Consider the following 14,414-nt stretch of genomic DNA (forward strand, 5'->3'; position numbering starts at 1 on the left):
AGAATTTTCCTCTGTCTATGTAAAACTAAGAGATAAGTAATTCTCTTACTTTAATTATCCGGTACATTTAAATGCGCGTAACTTTGAGTTGATAGTTTTGATAGTTTTGATTGTTATTTATTTTGTGAGTTGATTAAACAATTAACCAAAATGATTTGTTCTGATCATTTAGATCTTGATTATGAAGGTGTAATCTCTGAATCATGGTATGAAAAGAGCGACGATGATCCAAATTGGAGTAAAGTGAATCAATTGAAAAGTGAATTGATTTTGTTTCTCAAAAATTGTGATAATAAAAATGGAAAACAGCAAATTGATAAATCGAAGATGATTCAATGGATTGTCAATATACTCGACGCATTTAACGATCAGCGAAAACCAATTGCTATAGTTAATAGGAGAACATGGACCAATTTCTCAGTTGACACTCAACTTGGAATTGTCCTGAAAGATGAAATCGAAGACTTTACTTTCCCTGAGACCGAACGTCGAGCCCGAATGGTTGTCCTTCTATGTAGAGTTTATTTACTTTTACGCCAAAACAAATTCGCAAGTAAAAAGTAAGTTGAATTTTTCGTTTTTTTTGTTCGAATTTTGATCTAAATTCTATTTTCTATTCTTTCTCAGAGACTTGTATTATCGTGACAAGTCAATGTATGGAACTCAATCAATTTGTGACGATCTGATTGCAGACTTGTGCTGTGTCACCTACAACTCAAGGCGACAATTACATATCTTGTCCTCTGCCAAAGGCCTGATTTATGGGAGACTTGAATTCACCTCGGAAAACAATAGGATCCGATGTATGGACTTTAAATCTGTGAGTTAATTAACTTGATATGATCGATTTAATCACTTTCACTAATCATTTTCCATTCCATTTTCAGGGTGTATCGATTGGAGATTCAAACGAGATGAAGGATTTGAAAAGCGATGCGAAATTTATTCTTGTCGTTGAAAAAGACGCTTCTTTTCAATATTTAATTGACGAGAAAATAATTGATAAATTTCCGATCATTCTAATCACTGGGAAAGGTTATCCTGATTTAGATACAAGGTGTTGTGTTAAATCCCTTTCTTGTCAATTACAATTACCTGTTTTCGTATTAGTTGATTGTAATCCTCATGGATTAGCAATTTTCTTGACTTATCGCTTTGGGTCACGATCTATGGCTCATGAGGCTCATAATTGTACCGTTACTCAGGCCAAATGGTTTGGGCTTTTACCCACGGAGTTGGAAAAATTTAACATCCCTGATGAGCAAATGATGCCGCTTAGTAAAGATGACCTGAAAATGATTAAATCGTTCAAACATCGTCCTTATATTACAAGTGATAAGCTCATTATGGAGCAAGTGGAATTCATGTTGAAAAAAAATCGAAAAGCGGAAATACAATCGATAGAAAATGTTATTGGAACTTATCTTCCACATAAAATCAAGAATGGTTATTGGATTTAATTGAACAATTACAATTACGATCATTGAATCATCTCATGAATCTTGTTATCAACAAATAAAACGGACAATTAACTTTGTTCAATCTTGTTTATCAATTGATAAAATTTTGCTAGATTTTCAATTATTTACAATTAGTTTGTAAAAACTTTTCGAAACAATTTGAATTGTTTATAGTTGATTGAATTGAGAGTAAAATAAATGGATTGGAATTTAATGTTTGGTCAATTTCATACCAATTAAACTGGTGTAGTGAGTTGATTGATCCTTTATGATTATGATTCAATTGATTGTGCTTTCGGTGAATTTTGATTGTTTAGGTTAACAATTTAAAGAAGATCTTGAAAATACTTTAATCCTTGGCCGATTTCCCAAATTGATAAACCAGTTCCAAGTTCATTTAACAATTGAATTCGTTTGTGAATGGACATAAGTGATGGATAAAATACTCGATTTCGACCAGCTCCAGATCTTAATGAACAAATTAATAGATAACAATTAAAAATTATCGGAAATCGATAAAGGGAACAATTAACTCACTTGTATTCAAAGTAATGTTCAGATGAAGTTTCATCCCAGATTAATTTAGGTTTAGATCTTTCCAATATTTCAATATATCTGAAAATTAATCAAATCAACAGATAATTTAGTCTTCGAGGGTTAATTGTTTGTGTTAATTGTGATAATTACTGTTTGCCAAGAATTGCTGATCCACCGGTTGGTGAATAATCCATTCCATAGAAATTTAATCCAACAAGTAATTTCTTTCTAATTGGACTTGTAGCTTTTGGAGCAATTAACTTGACACACTCACGAATCCATTTAATTGGACTATTTGGCCCTGGTCTTAATTGTTTGTAAATAAATTGAAAAGTTAATTTTGATCAAATTGTTGTGGAGTTTCAACATTTTACCTCTGGGCATTTGAATAATCGTAGGTCATCAATGAGAATCCATGGACATAAGGAGCAAGTCTTTCAGCATCTTCTTTCACAAATAAACCAACTCTTCCTCTGGGAATAGAATTAAATCAAAATTAATTGTTCCATTTAAAAGTTAATTGGTAATCACTTACCCATAATGAATCGGTGGAGGTACAACCAAAATGAGTTGAATTTTATTTTTCTTGAAATGAGCATAGATTTTAGAGATGATTTCAATTACATCACTGGAAAAGAAAAGAGAAGACAATTAGTTAATCAAATTAGATGAAAGTTAATCATCAATTCTTTGAACTTTCTAAAATGTCAAGTTTTCTAGTCACAATTATGGTGACAATTGATCAACTGATTTCAAAGGAAAATAAAAAAATCAATATAATCGGAACCATGAAAAGAAATGAGATTTTGATTCTGTTACCAATCAATAAATTTCATTTGTCTCATTTTTCTTAATCACTTTGACCATTCTAATGACAGTATAATTTACCAATCAATTTAGAAATTTATATTATTTCAACTTTAAAATATCCTAATAAACAATTGATTGTCTAGAAATTCAAATAAATTGAATATAAAACAAAACACTTAAAGCCAATATCTTACGACTTTTGTTGAGCAGCAAAGGCAGACCACATTTCCAATACGAATCCATCAAATTGCCATTTCTAATTACAATCAAATGGTTAATAATAGAATAGAACAATTAATTAATCTAGTTAATTTCTCCTTATATAAGGATTAAAGACTTTTTTAAAAAAGGTAAACATAAACATAGACAAACCTTTGCAAGTTCAGCAAGTTGCCTTCCAATATATGAGGACAATTTAGAATTGGTTAGTAAAACAATCAACTGTGAATTATACCAATTGTCAAGAATAACTCTGGGAACTATTTTCAAATTTGGATTAATTGTCTTTAAATCTTCCATCCATTTTGAATCAATATCATGAGTTCCTTCAATTCTGGTGGTTTCCTCATCTTCATTCAACTTCAACTGTAACCAAACAGGAGATATATGGGTATACTTTTTGGCAAAGGTTCGGGCAATATCATAACCTTCACCATTCCACTGGAAATATAACAACAATTTACAAGAGAAAAACAATTTAGAATAGAACAATTGAACCTACAATTAAATTAGAATACAAACCGGAGTAACATAACCTAAAACGGTTCCATTAACAAAACGATCGGAAACATTTTCCTCAGAGTAAATTGAATGTTCCTTCAGAATGTCTTTTACTTTGGGTGAAGAAACAATTAAACCTCTAGAAACCAGCGAGTTATTAGTTAATCCACTAGTTTCCAATTTCTGTAAACAAAATTAACATTTAATTAGTAGTAATTAAGAAAATGGCAAGCAAAACAATAACAATTACCTTCTGTTTACTAGTAACTATATCATCTGGTGTGAGAGTTGCATTAACCAATTTAAAGGTAAACACAAGGAGAAATAAACATTTAATTAGTTGATTAACTTGATTATCTGTTGATTTTTTTAACGTAATCATGTTACTCTAACACTAATAGTTGGTAAATTGTTACAATTAACTGGTGACAGTAAAAGATTATCACAATTAAAGAGGAAAATAAATGAAAAGTTGTGAGATTAGAAATGAAAACAACTCTGAATGTTGATTGGATCTCAACTGTGTTGATAATGTTGACGTTTAAATTGTTTTGCTTTTGAAAATTTTAACATTTCTAATGATTAGTTGGAAAATATCATTAGAAAGAGATGGTAAAATCAATTTGTATTTTTAATCAAAAATAGATCAATATCATTGTTTGTTGTAGGACAAATTGTATTAATAAGAAAGACATGAGAAATTATATCAATCAAGTTTGAAAATTTCCATTGTAATTAAAGGTGTTGATTAATTGTGTTAATTACTTGTGGACAGAATTTAGATTTAACCATCGTTGCTCATGTAATAGAAATGATTGACTTTTTTTTCAAGATTGATTATTGATTGTGACTATTGATTTTTTTTCTCTTCTCCATAAGATATGATTGATTCGATTGGTTTGGTTGGGTGATTAACAATCAAGTGATTCGGTGGCTCGAGCTTCGGCTGCTCTGGCGATCGCTTCGTCTCTTTCGCACTTGGACACAAATAAACGGAAAAATTTCATTAATTCTTTCAAACTTGTCTTATCATAAACATCGATATTGGTTTTCTCTGGATTAGCGGCATCATGAGCATCAATTTCGGAGCAAAGTTGATCAATCGTTGGAACGGTAAATGGATCAAATTTTTCAATCTTATCCATTTCAACGGGAACACAAACTCGATGGGTTTTAGGGTGAACACAGAACGGAGATTTGATTAAATGGTTCATTCCTCGGGAAACGTTTACATCTAAACGAGGATAACACATTTGTAATTTAATTTCATCTAAATAGTATCTTGCATGAGTTCGGGTGTAATTTTTTTCCTGAACAAAAAGTTCAACGGTTTTCTCGAAAACTTCCCAACGATCGATACCAGTACGAAATGATTTTAGAACTTTACTTCTCAAGGCCAACTTTAATTCGCTATCAAGACATAGATCGATCACCTTTGATGCACTTTCCGTTGTGTCGAATAATTTTTGATCTTTAATCATGAAATCAACAAATTCACTCTTAATCAAGTCCAATGATTTTTTAACACTTGGATGAAGATTTTTGTTGGCTGGAAGGGTAACTCGTTTACTTTTATATTCACCACCTTCAACTAGAGATAAATAATCAACTATGGCAGATCTTGCATCTTGTGATAATTTACGAGCTCGAGCATCACAGACCCAACCATGAATACCACGACGACCAGAATAGACCCAAAGAATATTTTTAAAATCAAAATCTTCTCTCAAGGCTCGATCTAAAATCTTAGCAGCAATAACAATGAATCTCCAGCACATTTTACAAATTACTGCGCCTTTACAACAGGTACGAATATCATCATAATCGTTCATATCAATATCGAAAATTAATTCCCTTTCCTGTGGAATAAGAGATTCCAATGTTTTACGATTATCTTTTGGTACTTTATCAAAAACAGCACCAATATCGATTTTAATAGGAAGTTTGGTTGCAAGTCCTTTCAGTAATTCCTCTGAATTTTTAAAACTTTGATAACGTAAATAGATATCACCAGGTAAGGTAAAAGAAAATTCTCTTCTATTAAGGAAACTTTCATCATCTAAAAATATAGGCGAACAAAAAAAAAAGGAAGAAATAAAACAAAGAAAAAGTCTAATTATTTTCTCACCACAATCAAATCAAATCTATAGAGAAACAACAAAGAAAAAAAGTAAGAACTCACTTCCATAGGATAACCATTTACAGAAAAGTTTAGAAGGAAAAAGTAATTGATAATACAAAGGTAACATTTCCAAGCCATCTGAATCACCCATTATGAATACAAAATGTCTCAATCAATCTAAAATCAAACAGAGAAACAACAAGAACAAAAAAAAATGAAATTAATTAAAACCAAAAAAGAAAACCCCAATCAAAGGTTGGAAAATTGATTGACAAAAACATCAACATGAAAAATTCACATAAACATTTCATGATAATTATAACCAAAAAATATTAAACTCACCTTAACAGTTAACCAAATAAACGCTTAAAATTATCAACAATTGAAGGAATTAAAATGCAACAAAGAGAATTGATGAAAAACAATTAAAAAAAAAGGAAAAATGTAAATTCACTCAATGAGACAAGAAAATTATCTTTATGCTTTTTACCGCCAAAAGTAATTGAATGAATTGTTTTCGTTTCCATGGTGATCAGTTAAATAGAAGAAAAAAAAGTGTCGCCATCTAGAGTTTAAAAAGAAGATTCGAACGAGCTGCCATAGATGCTGATAGATGGCAGCCATTTTTTTCTTCATCTTCAAATGTTAACAAAAGCATTCAATCTGATATGTTTGTGTCATTTTTGTTGAAAATAATTATTTAAATTTATTAATCTGGTGATTTTATTATTTATTACAAGTTTAGTGTGGAGGATGAATACAAATCGACCTTCAATTGGATCTTGGATTGCTAATCCAATACAAAATCCGAATCTTCTTCAAGGACCCATACCTGGTCAAATACAAGCGCCAGTACAAGCTTCATTGTCGGGTCAATTAGCTGATTCTTCTGGTATTGGTTCACATACAACAACTGTTTTAACTGCTCCTAATCGTAATACTGGTTCATTACACATTCAAGCCATACCTGCAGGAAATAGTGGTCAATCATTAACTGTTAATACAGCTGATCTTACAGCAACATCTTTAAGATCATCATCATCATCTTCATCATCATCAGTAGCAGTAGTATCAGCAGCAGCAGCAGCAGCAGCATCTTCATCTAATATTGGTAATATTATTCAAGAACAGACAATAAAGACAACATTAACTGTTCATCCTGCTCCAACTCATGGACATCAAGTACATATTTCTTCATCTACATCTCAACCACATCATACCAGTACATCTATTACACCTAATCCACAGACTGTTGGTGTTGCCAGTGCTGTGGCAACTGGTATGACTATTACTGGTACAGGAGTTACCACTGTAACACCAACAATTGTTGGTAATACGATTGTTGGTGGTGGTGGTGGAAGTAGTAATAGTAGCTCCAGTGGTAATACTACCATTAGTAATAGTAGTGGTGTTGTTTGTGTTGGAACTGGTAATTCAAATAGTGTTTTAAGTGGAGGAGGAACAACAACAACTGTTACACCAGCAACGACCCACCAAACACCCCAACAACAGCAACAATTTCAAAGGTTAAAAGTGGAAGATGCTTTATCCTATTTGGATCAAGTTAAATTTAAATTCAATAATCAACCTCAAGTATATAATGATTTCTTGGATATAATGAAAGAATTTAAATCACAAAGTATCGATACTCCTGGAGTAATTCAACGGGTTTCCAATCTATTTAGAGGTCATCCAGAATTGATTGTTGGTTTCAACACCTTTTTACCGCCTGGTTATAAAATTGAGATGCAATCAAATGATCAGGTTAATGTTAGTATGCCATCTAGCACAAGCATTCTAATCATCCATAATTCAACTGCCAACTCAGTTACCAGTACACAACAAATGTTGGCCCTTCCCTCGTCTACACCATCTCAAGGTACAGTCCATTCAACACCACATCATACTGGAGTCCATTTGACCACAGCCAATGCTTTACCAGGTCAAATTGGTAAAACAATTTTCTCTTCATCACCATCAACCCAACAAACCTATTTACACAATCAAAATACCTCTACATCAATAAGATCTGTTTCCTCGACTGATCCTCACCATACCAACATTACCCATGGTTCAACAACAGTGACACCCCAATTGTCCGGTTCTTCAATTGATTCAAATTTAACCTCTAACATACAAACAATACCGATACCAGTTAATATATCACCTTCACCAGGTATTATTGGCTCTCTTGGTACTGGACCAGGTCCAGGTAATACAGGAGGTGGTGGTGGTACAAGTAGTAGTGGCATCGAAGGATCAAATTTAAATGTTACCAGTGCTCTTGGTCCGGGTGGTGATAATAATTCAACCAGTGCTCAGCCTGTTGAGTTTAATCATGCCATTAATTATGTGAATAAGATCAAAAATCGTTTCCAGGGTCAACCAGAGGTTTATAAACAATTTCTTGAGATACTTCATGCTTATCAAAAGGAGCAGAAATGTTTAAAGGAGGGAATTAAACCCGATTCAAAGCCACTTAATGAAAGTCAAGTCTATGCACAGGTTGCGAAACTTTTTCAAAATCAAGAAGATTTACTCCAAGAATTTGGTCAATTCTTACCGGATGCCAATGCTGCTGCTGTGAGTTCATCTAATTCAGTTTTCTCTGGTGTCTCCCAGAATGTTAATTCAAATATACACCATGGATCATCAGCTGGTTCAGCCATTTCTACAGCCATTTCTGCGGCTCATCATGTGGACAATTTAGCTGCTGCTCATCGGGCTGCTGCCAATGATCATGGTGCTATTGTTAAAAAACCATTGGCCAGACCAGTTGGTACTTTTCTTGGTTCTAATATTAATTCACCAATGGGAAACCAAATGCGTAAACAGATAATTAGCATTCAAACCTCACCAAATAAACCTAAAATGACCTCATTACGGGATGTTAGTCTTGCCGAAGCTGGTAAATATGGTAGCCTGAATGAGTATGCGTTTTTCGATAAGGTTCGTAAAGCACTTCGAAGTCAAGAGGTTTATGAAAATTTTCTACGATGTTTATTTCTTTATAATCATGAGATTGTCTCACGTAATGAACTGGTACTTCTGGTTACTCCTTTTTTGGGTAAATTTCCCGAACTATTGAAATTTTTCAAAGATTTTCTCGGCTACAAAGATGGTAATACAACTTCCAACAGTTATTACAATTTTTCACTATCTTCAGCTAACAATAATAACATGTTCATGGAAGGTTTACCCCAACGGGTTGTTGGTATTCGAGAGCGAGATCGTGAAAGAATGAACGAAGGTTCAGGTGCAGAAATTAATTATGCGACCTGTAAAAGGTATGGTGCATCTTACAGAGCTCTACCCAAGAATTATGTACAACCCGAATGTTCTGGTCGAACTGCACTTTTTAAAGAAGTTCTAAATGATACCTGGGTCTCTTTCCCTTCTTGGTCGGAAGATTCAACTTTTGTCACCTCCAAGAAAACCCAATACGAGGAGTTTATTTATCGATGTGAAGACGAACGATTTGAATTGGATGTTATCATCGAAACCAATTTATCAACAATCCGAGTATTGGAAGCTGTTCAGAAAAGATTATCTCGAATGGGTCCTGAGGAGAGAGCAAAATTTAAACTTGACGAATGTCTCGGCGGTACATCGGCTATTATTCATCAGCGTTCCATCAGACGAATCTATGGAGATAAATCGAATGAAATAATTGACGGATTGAAAAAGAATCCAGTTGTTGCCGTTCCATTGGTATTGAAACGATTAAAAACAAAAGAAGAGGAATGGAAAGATGCACAGAAACAATTTAACAAAATTTGGCGTGAACAGTGTGAAAAATATTACCTTAAATCATTGGATCATCAAGGTATATCATTTAAGCAGAATGATATTAAATATATAAGGTCAAAAAGTCTAATTAATGAGATTGAAACTTTTTACGAGGAGAGACATGAACAAAATGAGGAAAACATGGCTTCATCTGGAACCGGAAACAATTCATCAAGTAATAACAATAATGTTAATGGTCAAAATTTAACAACTGGACCTCATATGACATTAACATATAAAAATAAATCCATGATAGAGGAGGCATGTAATTTGATTATCCATCATGTAAAAAGACAAACCTCAATTCATAAAGAGGATAAACAAAAGATAAAACAATTATTGAAACACTTTATCCCTGATATGTTTGCCACTCAACGAGGTGACCTAAGTGACGATGAACTTGAAGACTTTGAGATTGATAAAAGGATGGACACTTACAGTGATAATAATAATCGTTCAACAAATAAAGACAATACCAACAACTCGGTTATTTGTATACCTGTAAATTTTACCAACACAAAGGATAACAATGGTAATAATAATAACGATGATAATGGTAATGGTACCAATGAAAATAATAAAACCAAAAGTGACACCGAAAATAATTTCAATAATAATGTTCCGCCAATCTCATCATCATTACCATCCACAACAACAACATCAATATCATCATCAGCAACATCAGAAACAACAATAACAACAATAACAACGACAGCTCCAATAACAGCTACAACAACAGCAACCACAACGATGACAACAACAAACACACTAACAGCTACAACGACTAACAATAACAATGGTCAATCTTGTGTTAATGGTAATCCCAGTGGTCAATCTAAAAATGTTAATCCAATGTTAAACAAAGACTGTGATGATAATTATTCACTGTTTTTCGTCAATAATTATTGGTACTTGTTTTTCCGACTTCACTATATTCTGTGTGACCGTTTGGCTCAAATGCACGATAGAACCATGATACTTATCGCTGAAGAGGAAAAAGAGAAAACATTGAGAAAAGAATCAACTGCTGCAGCTCTCAGATTAAAGCCAAAAAGTAAGTATTTACGAGAAGAGTACAAGCCAAAAGCAAAGAAAACAAAGTAATCAAAATTTAGCGTTTTAATGAGAAAAACTCAGTCAGGTTAATATCATTTCAATCAGCTAAAAATTGATTGAATTTCGTCTATTGTGAACTTTGCGCGGGAGAGAAAATGAAAAAAGTGTTGATTGTTTTCTTTGCTTTTGTTATGTTTTTATTTTGTTCGGAAATGATTATCATTCATTAGTTTTTCTTAAAGATGATTACGAGGTGGAGGAATATTTTCTTGCGTTAATTGATATGGTTAAACAAGTTTTGGATGGTAACCTGGACTTTAATCAATTCGAGGATCAACTAAGAGAAATGTTTGGTATTCATGCTTACATTGCATTTACTTTGGATAAAGTTGTTCAAAATATTGTTCGTCAATTGCAACATATTGTAGGTGATGAAACTTGTATCACTTGTAACGAAATGTTCATTGAGGAGAGTAAAAATAACGCCACTGGAGGTCCATGTTCAACCCACCATTTAAGAGCAAATTTTGAAGCGGCTTATCAAAAGAAGGCTGAGCAACTATTAGCTGAAGAAAATTGTTTCAAAATAATTGTCTACAAGGGAGAGGGTAAAGTGACCATTGAACTGATTTGTCCTGATTCAGTTGAAAGTGAAGATGGAGGGGAAGTGGAAAAATGGTCCGAATATGTTGAAAAGTATGTAAAAGAAGTTGAAAATGATATCAGCGACGAGCTGAAAGAAAAGTTATCACGGAAGCCGGTTTTTCTGCCCAGAAACCTCCGAATTTGGAGGTACAAAGAAAGCAAGGAAAAGGAGGAAAGAGCCGCCGCTGAATTAGGAGTAATACCTTTGTCAAGTTCACCAACTGGAGGACGAAGCAACAGTAGAACGGCAAGTGGAGGTGGTGGTGATGACGACGGAGGTACAAAAGACGAAGCAGGAGAAACAAATAATTCACTTCAAGCTGTCGATGATACTCAATGTAAATTTAATGTAAACTCGTTTAAAATGGTTTTTGTTGTACAAAGTGAGAGTTACCTGTATAAAAGAAATGCTTTAACAAGAGCAAGAAAGGTAAGAAATCATCATCATATTGTTAAAATAATTAATCTATTAGTTTATTGATTTTTTCGTTTAATTAATTTTGTTTCTCTTGTATCCTTTTAGAACCATAAAAATATTTCAAGAAGACTTCATCTCAAGTTTGACCAGTTCCATCAAAATTGGTTGGAAAAATCAGTAACCAATGAACAACGTGATGAATGCGAGGAATGGTTAATGGGTCTTAATGATGAAAATGAAGATGTAACTATGAAATCAATTGAAGAAATCAAAGAGACTCCTAAAGAGATTTTAATTACCAATGAAAAAAAGGTTATACCTGATTGTGATTTAAGCAAGCAGAAACAGTTGATCGACTAAATTGTTCTGAATTTTTATTTCTTCTGTCACATTTATCTTTAAATATTATTAAATTACGATTCCTTATTAATTGTGAGGATCATTTTTCAATTCTTTTGAAATTTAATACTCATTTCAAACCATCATCATGGTCGCGTTCATTTTTTTCCCGTTTAAATTGTTACCGGTAAGATTATGATTAGAAAATTGATCTATTTTCAGTTGAAATGGTCATTTATTAATGATAATAATTAAAAAGATTTTAAAAAATGTGTCTAATTACAATTAGACTTCGTCTTTGATTGCTTTTAACGAGATAATTCTTGTAGTAACTTGGGTATTAATTTGGGCTGAATTAACAATTCGATGAACTCGGAGCCATCGCTTCCTGATCGGGAACGAATTAACTTGTGATCAATGAATTCAACTAATTGGGCTTTCAAAGTGGCCTCCGAATTGACATAAAAGGCTTCCAAACAATCAAGGTAAAGTTTTGTGAATGGATAACCTTCAAAACCTTTACTCGATTTTTGGCCTTTTCGTCCGTCATTTTCATCGTCTTCATCGGTTTCACTTTCATCGGTTTCATGGGCTTTATTGTTCCGACGTCCAGTTGATTTTGATTGTTGATCCAACTGATTGGCCGCAAAATGATCTTGGTAAAAGTTTAAAATCTGAAGGAAAATATTCTGGGAATTGGTTGGTAAATTGTCGAAAACATTGGACACCGCCATCAGTGTTGCTGTCGCTGATCGTTGTTTGGCTGAACCAGATGATCGGCTTGTACTTAGTTGGGCAAAGATTTTCTCAGATGAATAATCGTCAAAGGTTGGAAAGTTAATCCAATATAAGTTTAATAAATCAACTTCTCGGCAGGTCCAAAGGAGAGATGAGTTGATATGGTCAACAGAGGCTAAGAGATGAACATTTTTTATGGGTGAGACTAAAATACGATTGATTAGACCTTTGATCCTTTCACTTCGTAAGAAAAGTCGGTCAATTGAATGGATCATCAGGAAAATTGGTCTCTTGGATTTAGAGATTTTGTTAAAATTGATTCTTCGTCTTGTTTGTTACAGTCCAGGGCTTCTTGAAATGCGGTCAAAATTTGTCGCTGTCCATTATCTTTGTAACCATAGACAACGATAGTGGTAAATTTGTCCAGCTTTTCGATTCTAAATTGTTCCAAAAGTGGTCGTTTACATCCAACACCATAAACTACAACATTATAACCTTTGGTTAACATGGTGAACAGTTTGGTGAAAAAATTTTTCGATTCATCAGCAAGAATCTTTTTCTCCTGGAATGATTTTCATGAGGTATCACCTGGTTCTCCTCGATTCCTAGATCAGGCAAAGTGTCCTCATATTTAGATTGACGCGTTGAATTATCAAGGAAATAATTTTTAAAATCCATCACCCAATTAACCAAATCACAAAACACAAACAAAGAATCAAAAAGAAGAAAAAATTTCTATTGTCAACAAAAGTCACAAGAATTTACTGTTACCAGAGTTTTAATTATTCCTTTTATTTCCTCCAATTACTCTTCATCTTCTTCAACGGCAATTCCTTCAAATAAAAAAAGAAAAAGAAAAAGAAAAAGAAAACAATTGGTCGTTAAACAATTAAAACGCAGATTAATTAACAGAAAAAAAAATTAAACCGATTGATCATCAAACCAAAACAAAGAAACAAAAATGGCGGCAAAGAGCAAAAAGTTACCGAAATTCCCGAGAGATGGCGACACATGTTTCACGAATTATTTTTCACGAAAATTTGAAAATCAAATTAACTTTTGGGAGAATTAAGAAAATTATAATCAAATGTAAACAATCAAATAAATTACGAACACAATCAACTATAAATGTCAATCAACAGAGTAATAAACAATTGCTATAAGCTAAAGAGGCAAGTAAATACGATCGATTGAAAAATCTAACAAGTTAATCAATTGAACTTTAATTTACTTTTAGTAAATTGTTACGATTAAAAAGGAGGACAATTTAATCATAAACAATTAATTTAATCCAATTTAACGAGGAATAATAAATCCATAAGTTTATTATCGTATTTCTGGTGAGAACATTAAATTGTCGTCTTGTTGTTGATTGTAAATGTTGCTTTTTGTCCAATGATTAAAAGGAAAAAAACAATTTCATCTTTGTAATCAATTAATTGTTACTCAAAATGATTGAAAGTTTGACCAATAAATAATAAAGTCTATTGAGTTGGTCAATAATATAAAAAATTAATCGATTTCCGAGTTACAATATTGTTCAGTTTATCCTCAGGTCATCAAGTGATCTAGTCGATGATTTAATATAAAAATAACAACAATTTAATAACAATCGAATAAATTTTTCTCCAATCAATTTGTAAAACAACAATCAAGTAATCATGATTGATCAACAATTTATTTGGTCAAAAAAAACTTGAAAAACAATCAATAATAAAGAGGTAACATTAAACTGACCACTTGAAACAATTTACTTTGGTCAAGTGAAACTATTTATAAC

General features: G+C 32.7%; 5 protein-coding genes across 6 annotated transcripts; 2 read left to right on the plus strand and 3 right to left on the minus strand.

Annotated features, from left to right (window-relative positions):
• Positions 1-10: 10 nt before the first annotated feature.
• LOC128391151 (meiotic recombination protein SPO11-like) lies at positions 11-1,555 on the plus strand. The gene is made up of 3 exons (XM_053351001.1): positions 11-560; positions 628-820; positions 888-1,555. The coding sequence occupies exons 1-3, from the start codon at positions 151-153 to the stop codon at positions 1,458-1,460; spliced, it is 1,176 nt and encodes a 391-aa protein (XP_053206976.1). The 5' UTR covers positions 11-150; the 3' UTR covers positions 1,461-1,555.
• On the minus strand, positions 1,534-4,056 carry LOC128391144 (chitinase domain-containing protein 1-like). Its single transcript, XM_053350991.1, has 9 exons — positions 3,778-4,056; positions 3,549-3,710; positions 3,180-3,467; positions 3,002-3,063; positions 2,533-2,625; positions 2,372-2,470; positions 2,148-2,303; positions 1,998-2,075; positions 1,534-1,928 (listed from the first exon to the last, which is right to left on the minus strand). Exons 1-9 carry the CDS (start codon positions 3,907-3,909, stop codon positions 1,787-1,789), a joined length of 1,212 nt encoding a protein of 403 aa, XP_053206966.1. The 5' UTR covers positions 3,910-4,056; the 3' UTR covers positions 1,534-1,786.
• Positions 4,057-4,137: 81 nt separating this feature from the next.
• On the minus strand, positions 4,138-6,149 carry LOC128391134 (DNA primase small subunit-like). Its single transcript, XM_053350985.1, has 3 exons — positions 5,992-6,149; positions 5,710-5,826; positions 4,138-5,586 (listed from the first exon to the last, which is right to left on the minus strand). Exons 2-3 carry the CDS (start codon positions 5,798-5,800, stop codon positions 4,439-4,441), a joined length of 1,239 nt encoding a protein of 412 aa, XP_053206960.1. The 5' UTR covers positions 5,801-5,826; positions 5,992-6,149; the 3' UTR covers positions 4,138-4,438.
• Positions 6,150-6,281: 132 nt separating this feature from the next.
• LOC128391108 (paired amphipathic helix protein Sin3a-like) lies at positions 6,282-12,007 on the plus strand. 2 transcript variants are annotated; one of them, XM_053350957.1, is made up of 3 exons: positions 6,282-10,492; positions 10,725-11,569; positions 11,663-12,007. In XM_053350957.1, the coding sequence occupies exons 1-3, from the start codon at positions 6,403-6,405 to the stop codon at positions 11,915-11,917; spliced, it is 5,190 nt and encodes a 1,729-aa protein (XP_053206932.1). In that variant the 5' UTR covers positions 6,282-6,402; the 3' UTR covers positions 11,918-12,007. The 2 variants fall into 2 exon arrangements, with proteins under 2 accessions (XP_053206932.1, XP_053206939.1); XM_053350964.1 differs by having other exon boundaries at positions 10,737-11,569.
• A 104-nt stretch (positions 12,008-12,111) lies between these two features.
• Positions 12,112-13,537, minus strand: LOC128391161 (origin recognition complex subunit 2-like). Its single transcript, XM_053351014.1, is given in 3 exon segments — positions 12,112-12,944; positions 12,947-13,177; positions 13,180-13,537. Coding segments are annotated over 3 exon segments (1,104 nt in total). The 5' UTR covers positions 13,313-13,537; the 3' UTR covers positions 12,112-12,204.
• Between the last annotated feature and the right edge of the window lie 877 nt (positions 13,538-14,414).

The sequence above is a fragment of the Panonychus citri genome, unplaced genomic scaffold (assembly GCF_014898815.1).
Source record: "Panonychus citri isolate SS breed McGregor unplaced genomic scaffold, ASM1489881v1 Contig00011, whole genome shotgun sequence".
NCBI classification, from domain to species: domain Eukaryota; kingdom Metazoa; phylum Arthropoda; class Arachnida; order Trombidiformes; family Tetranychidae; genus Panonychus; species Panonychus citri.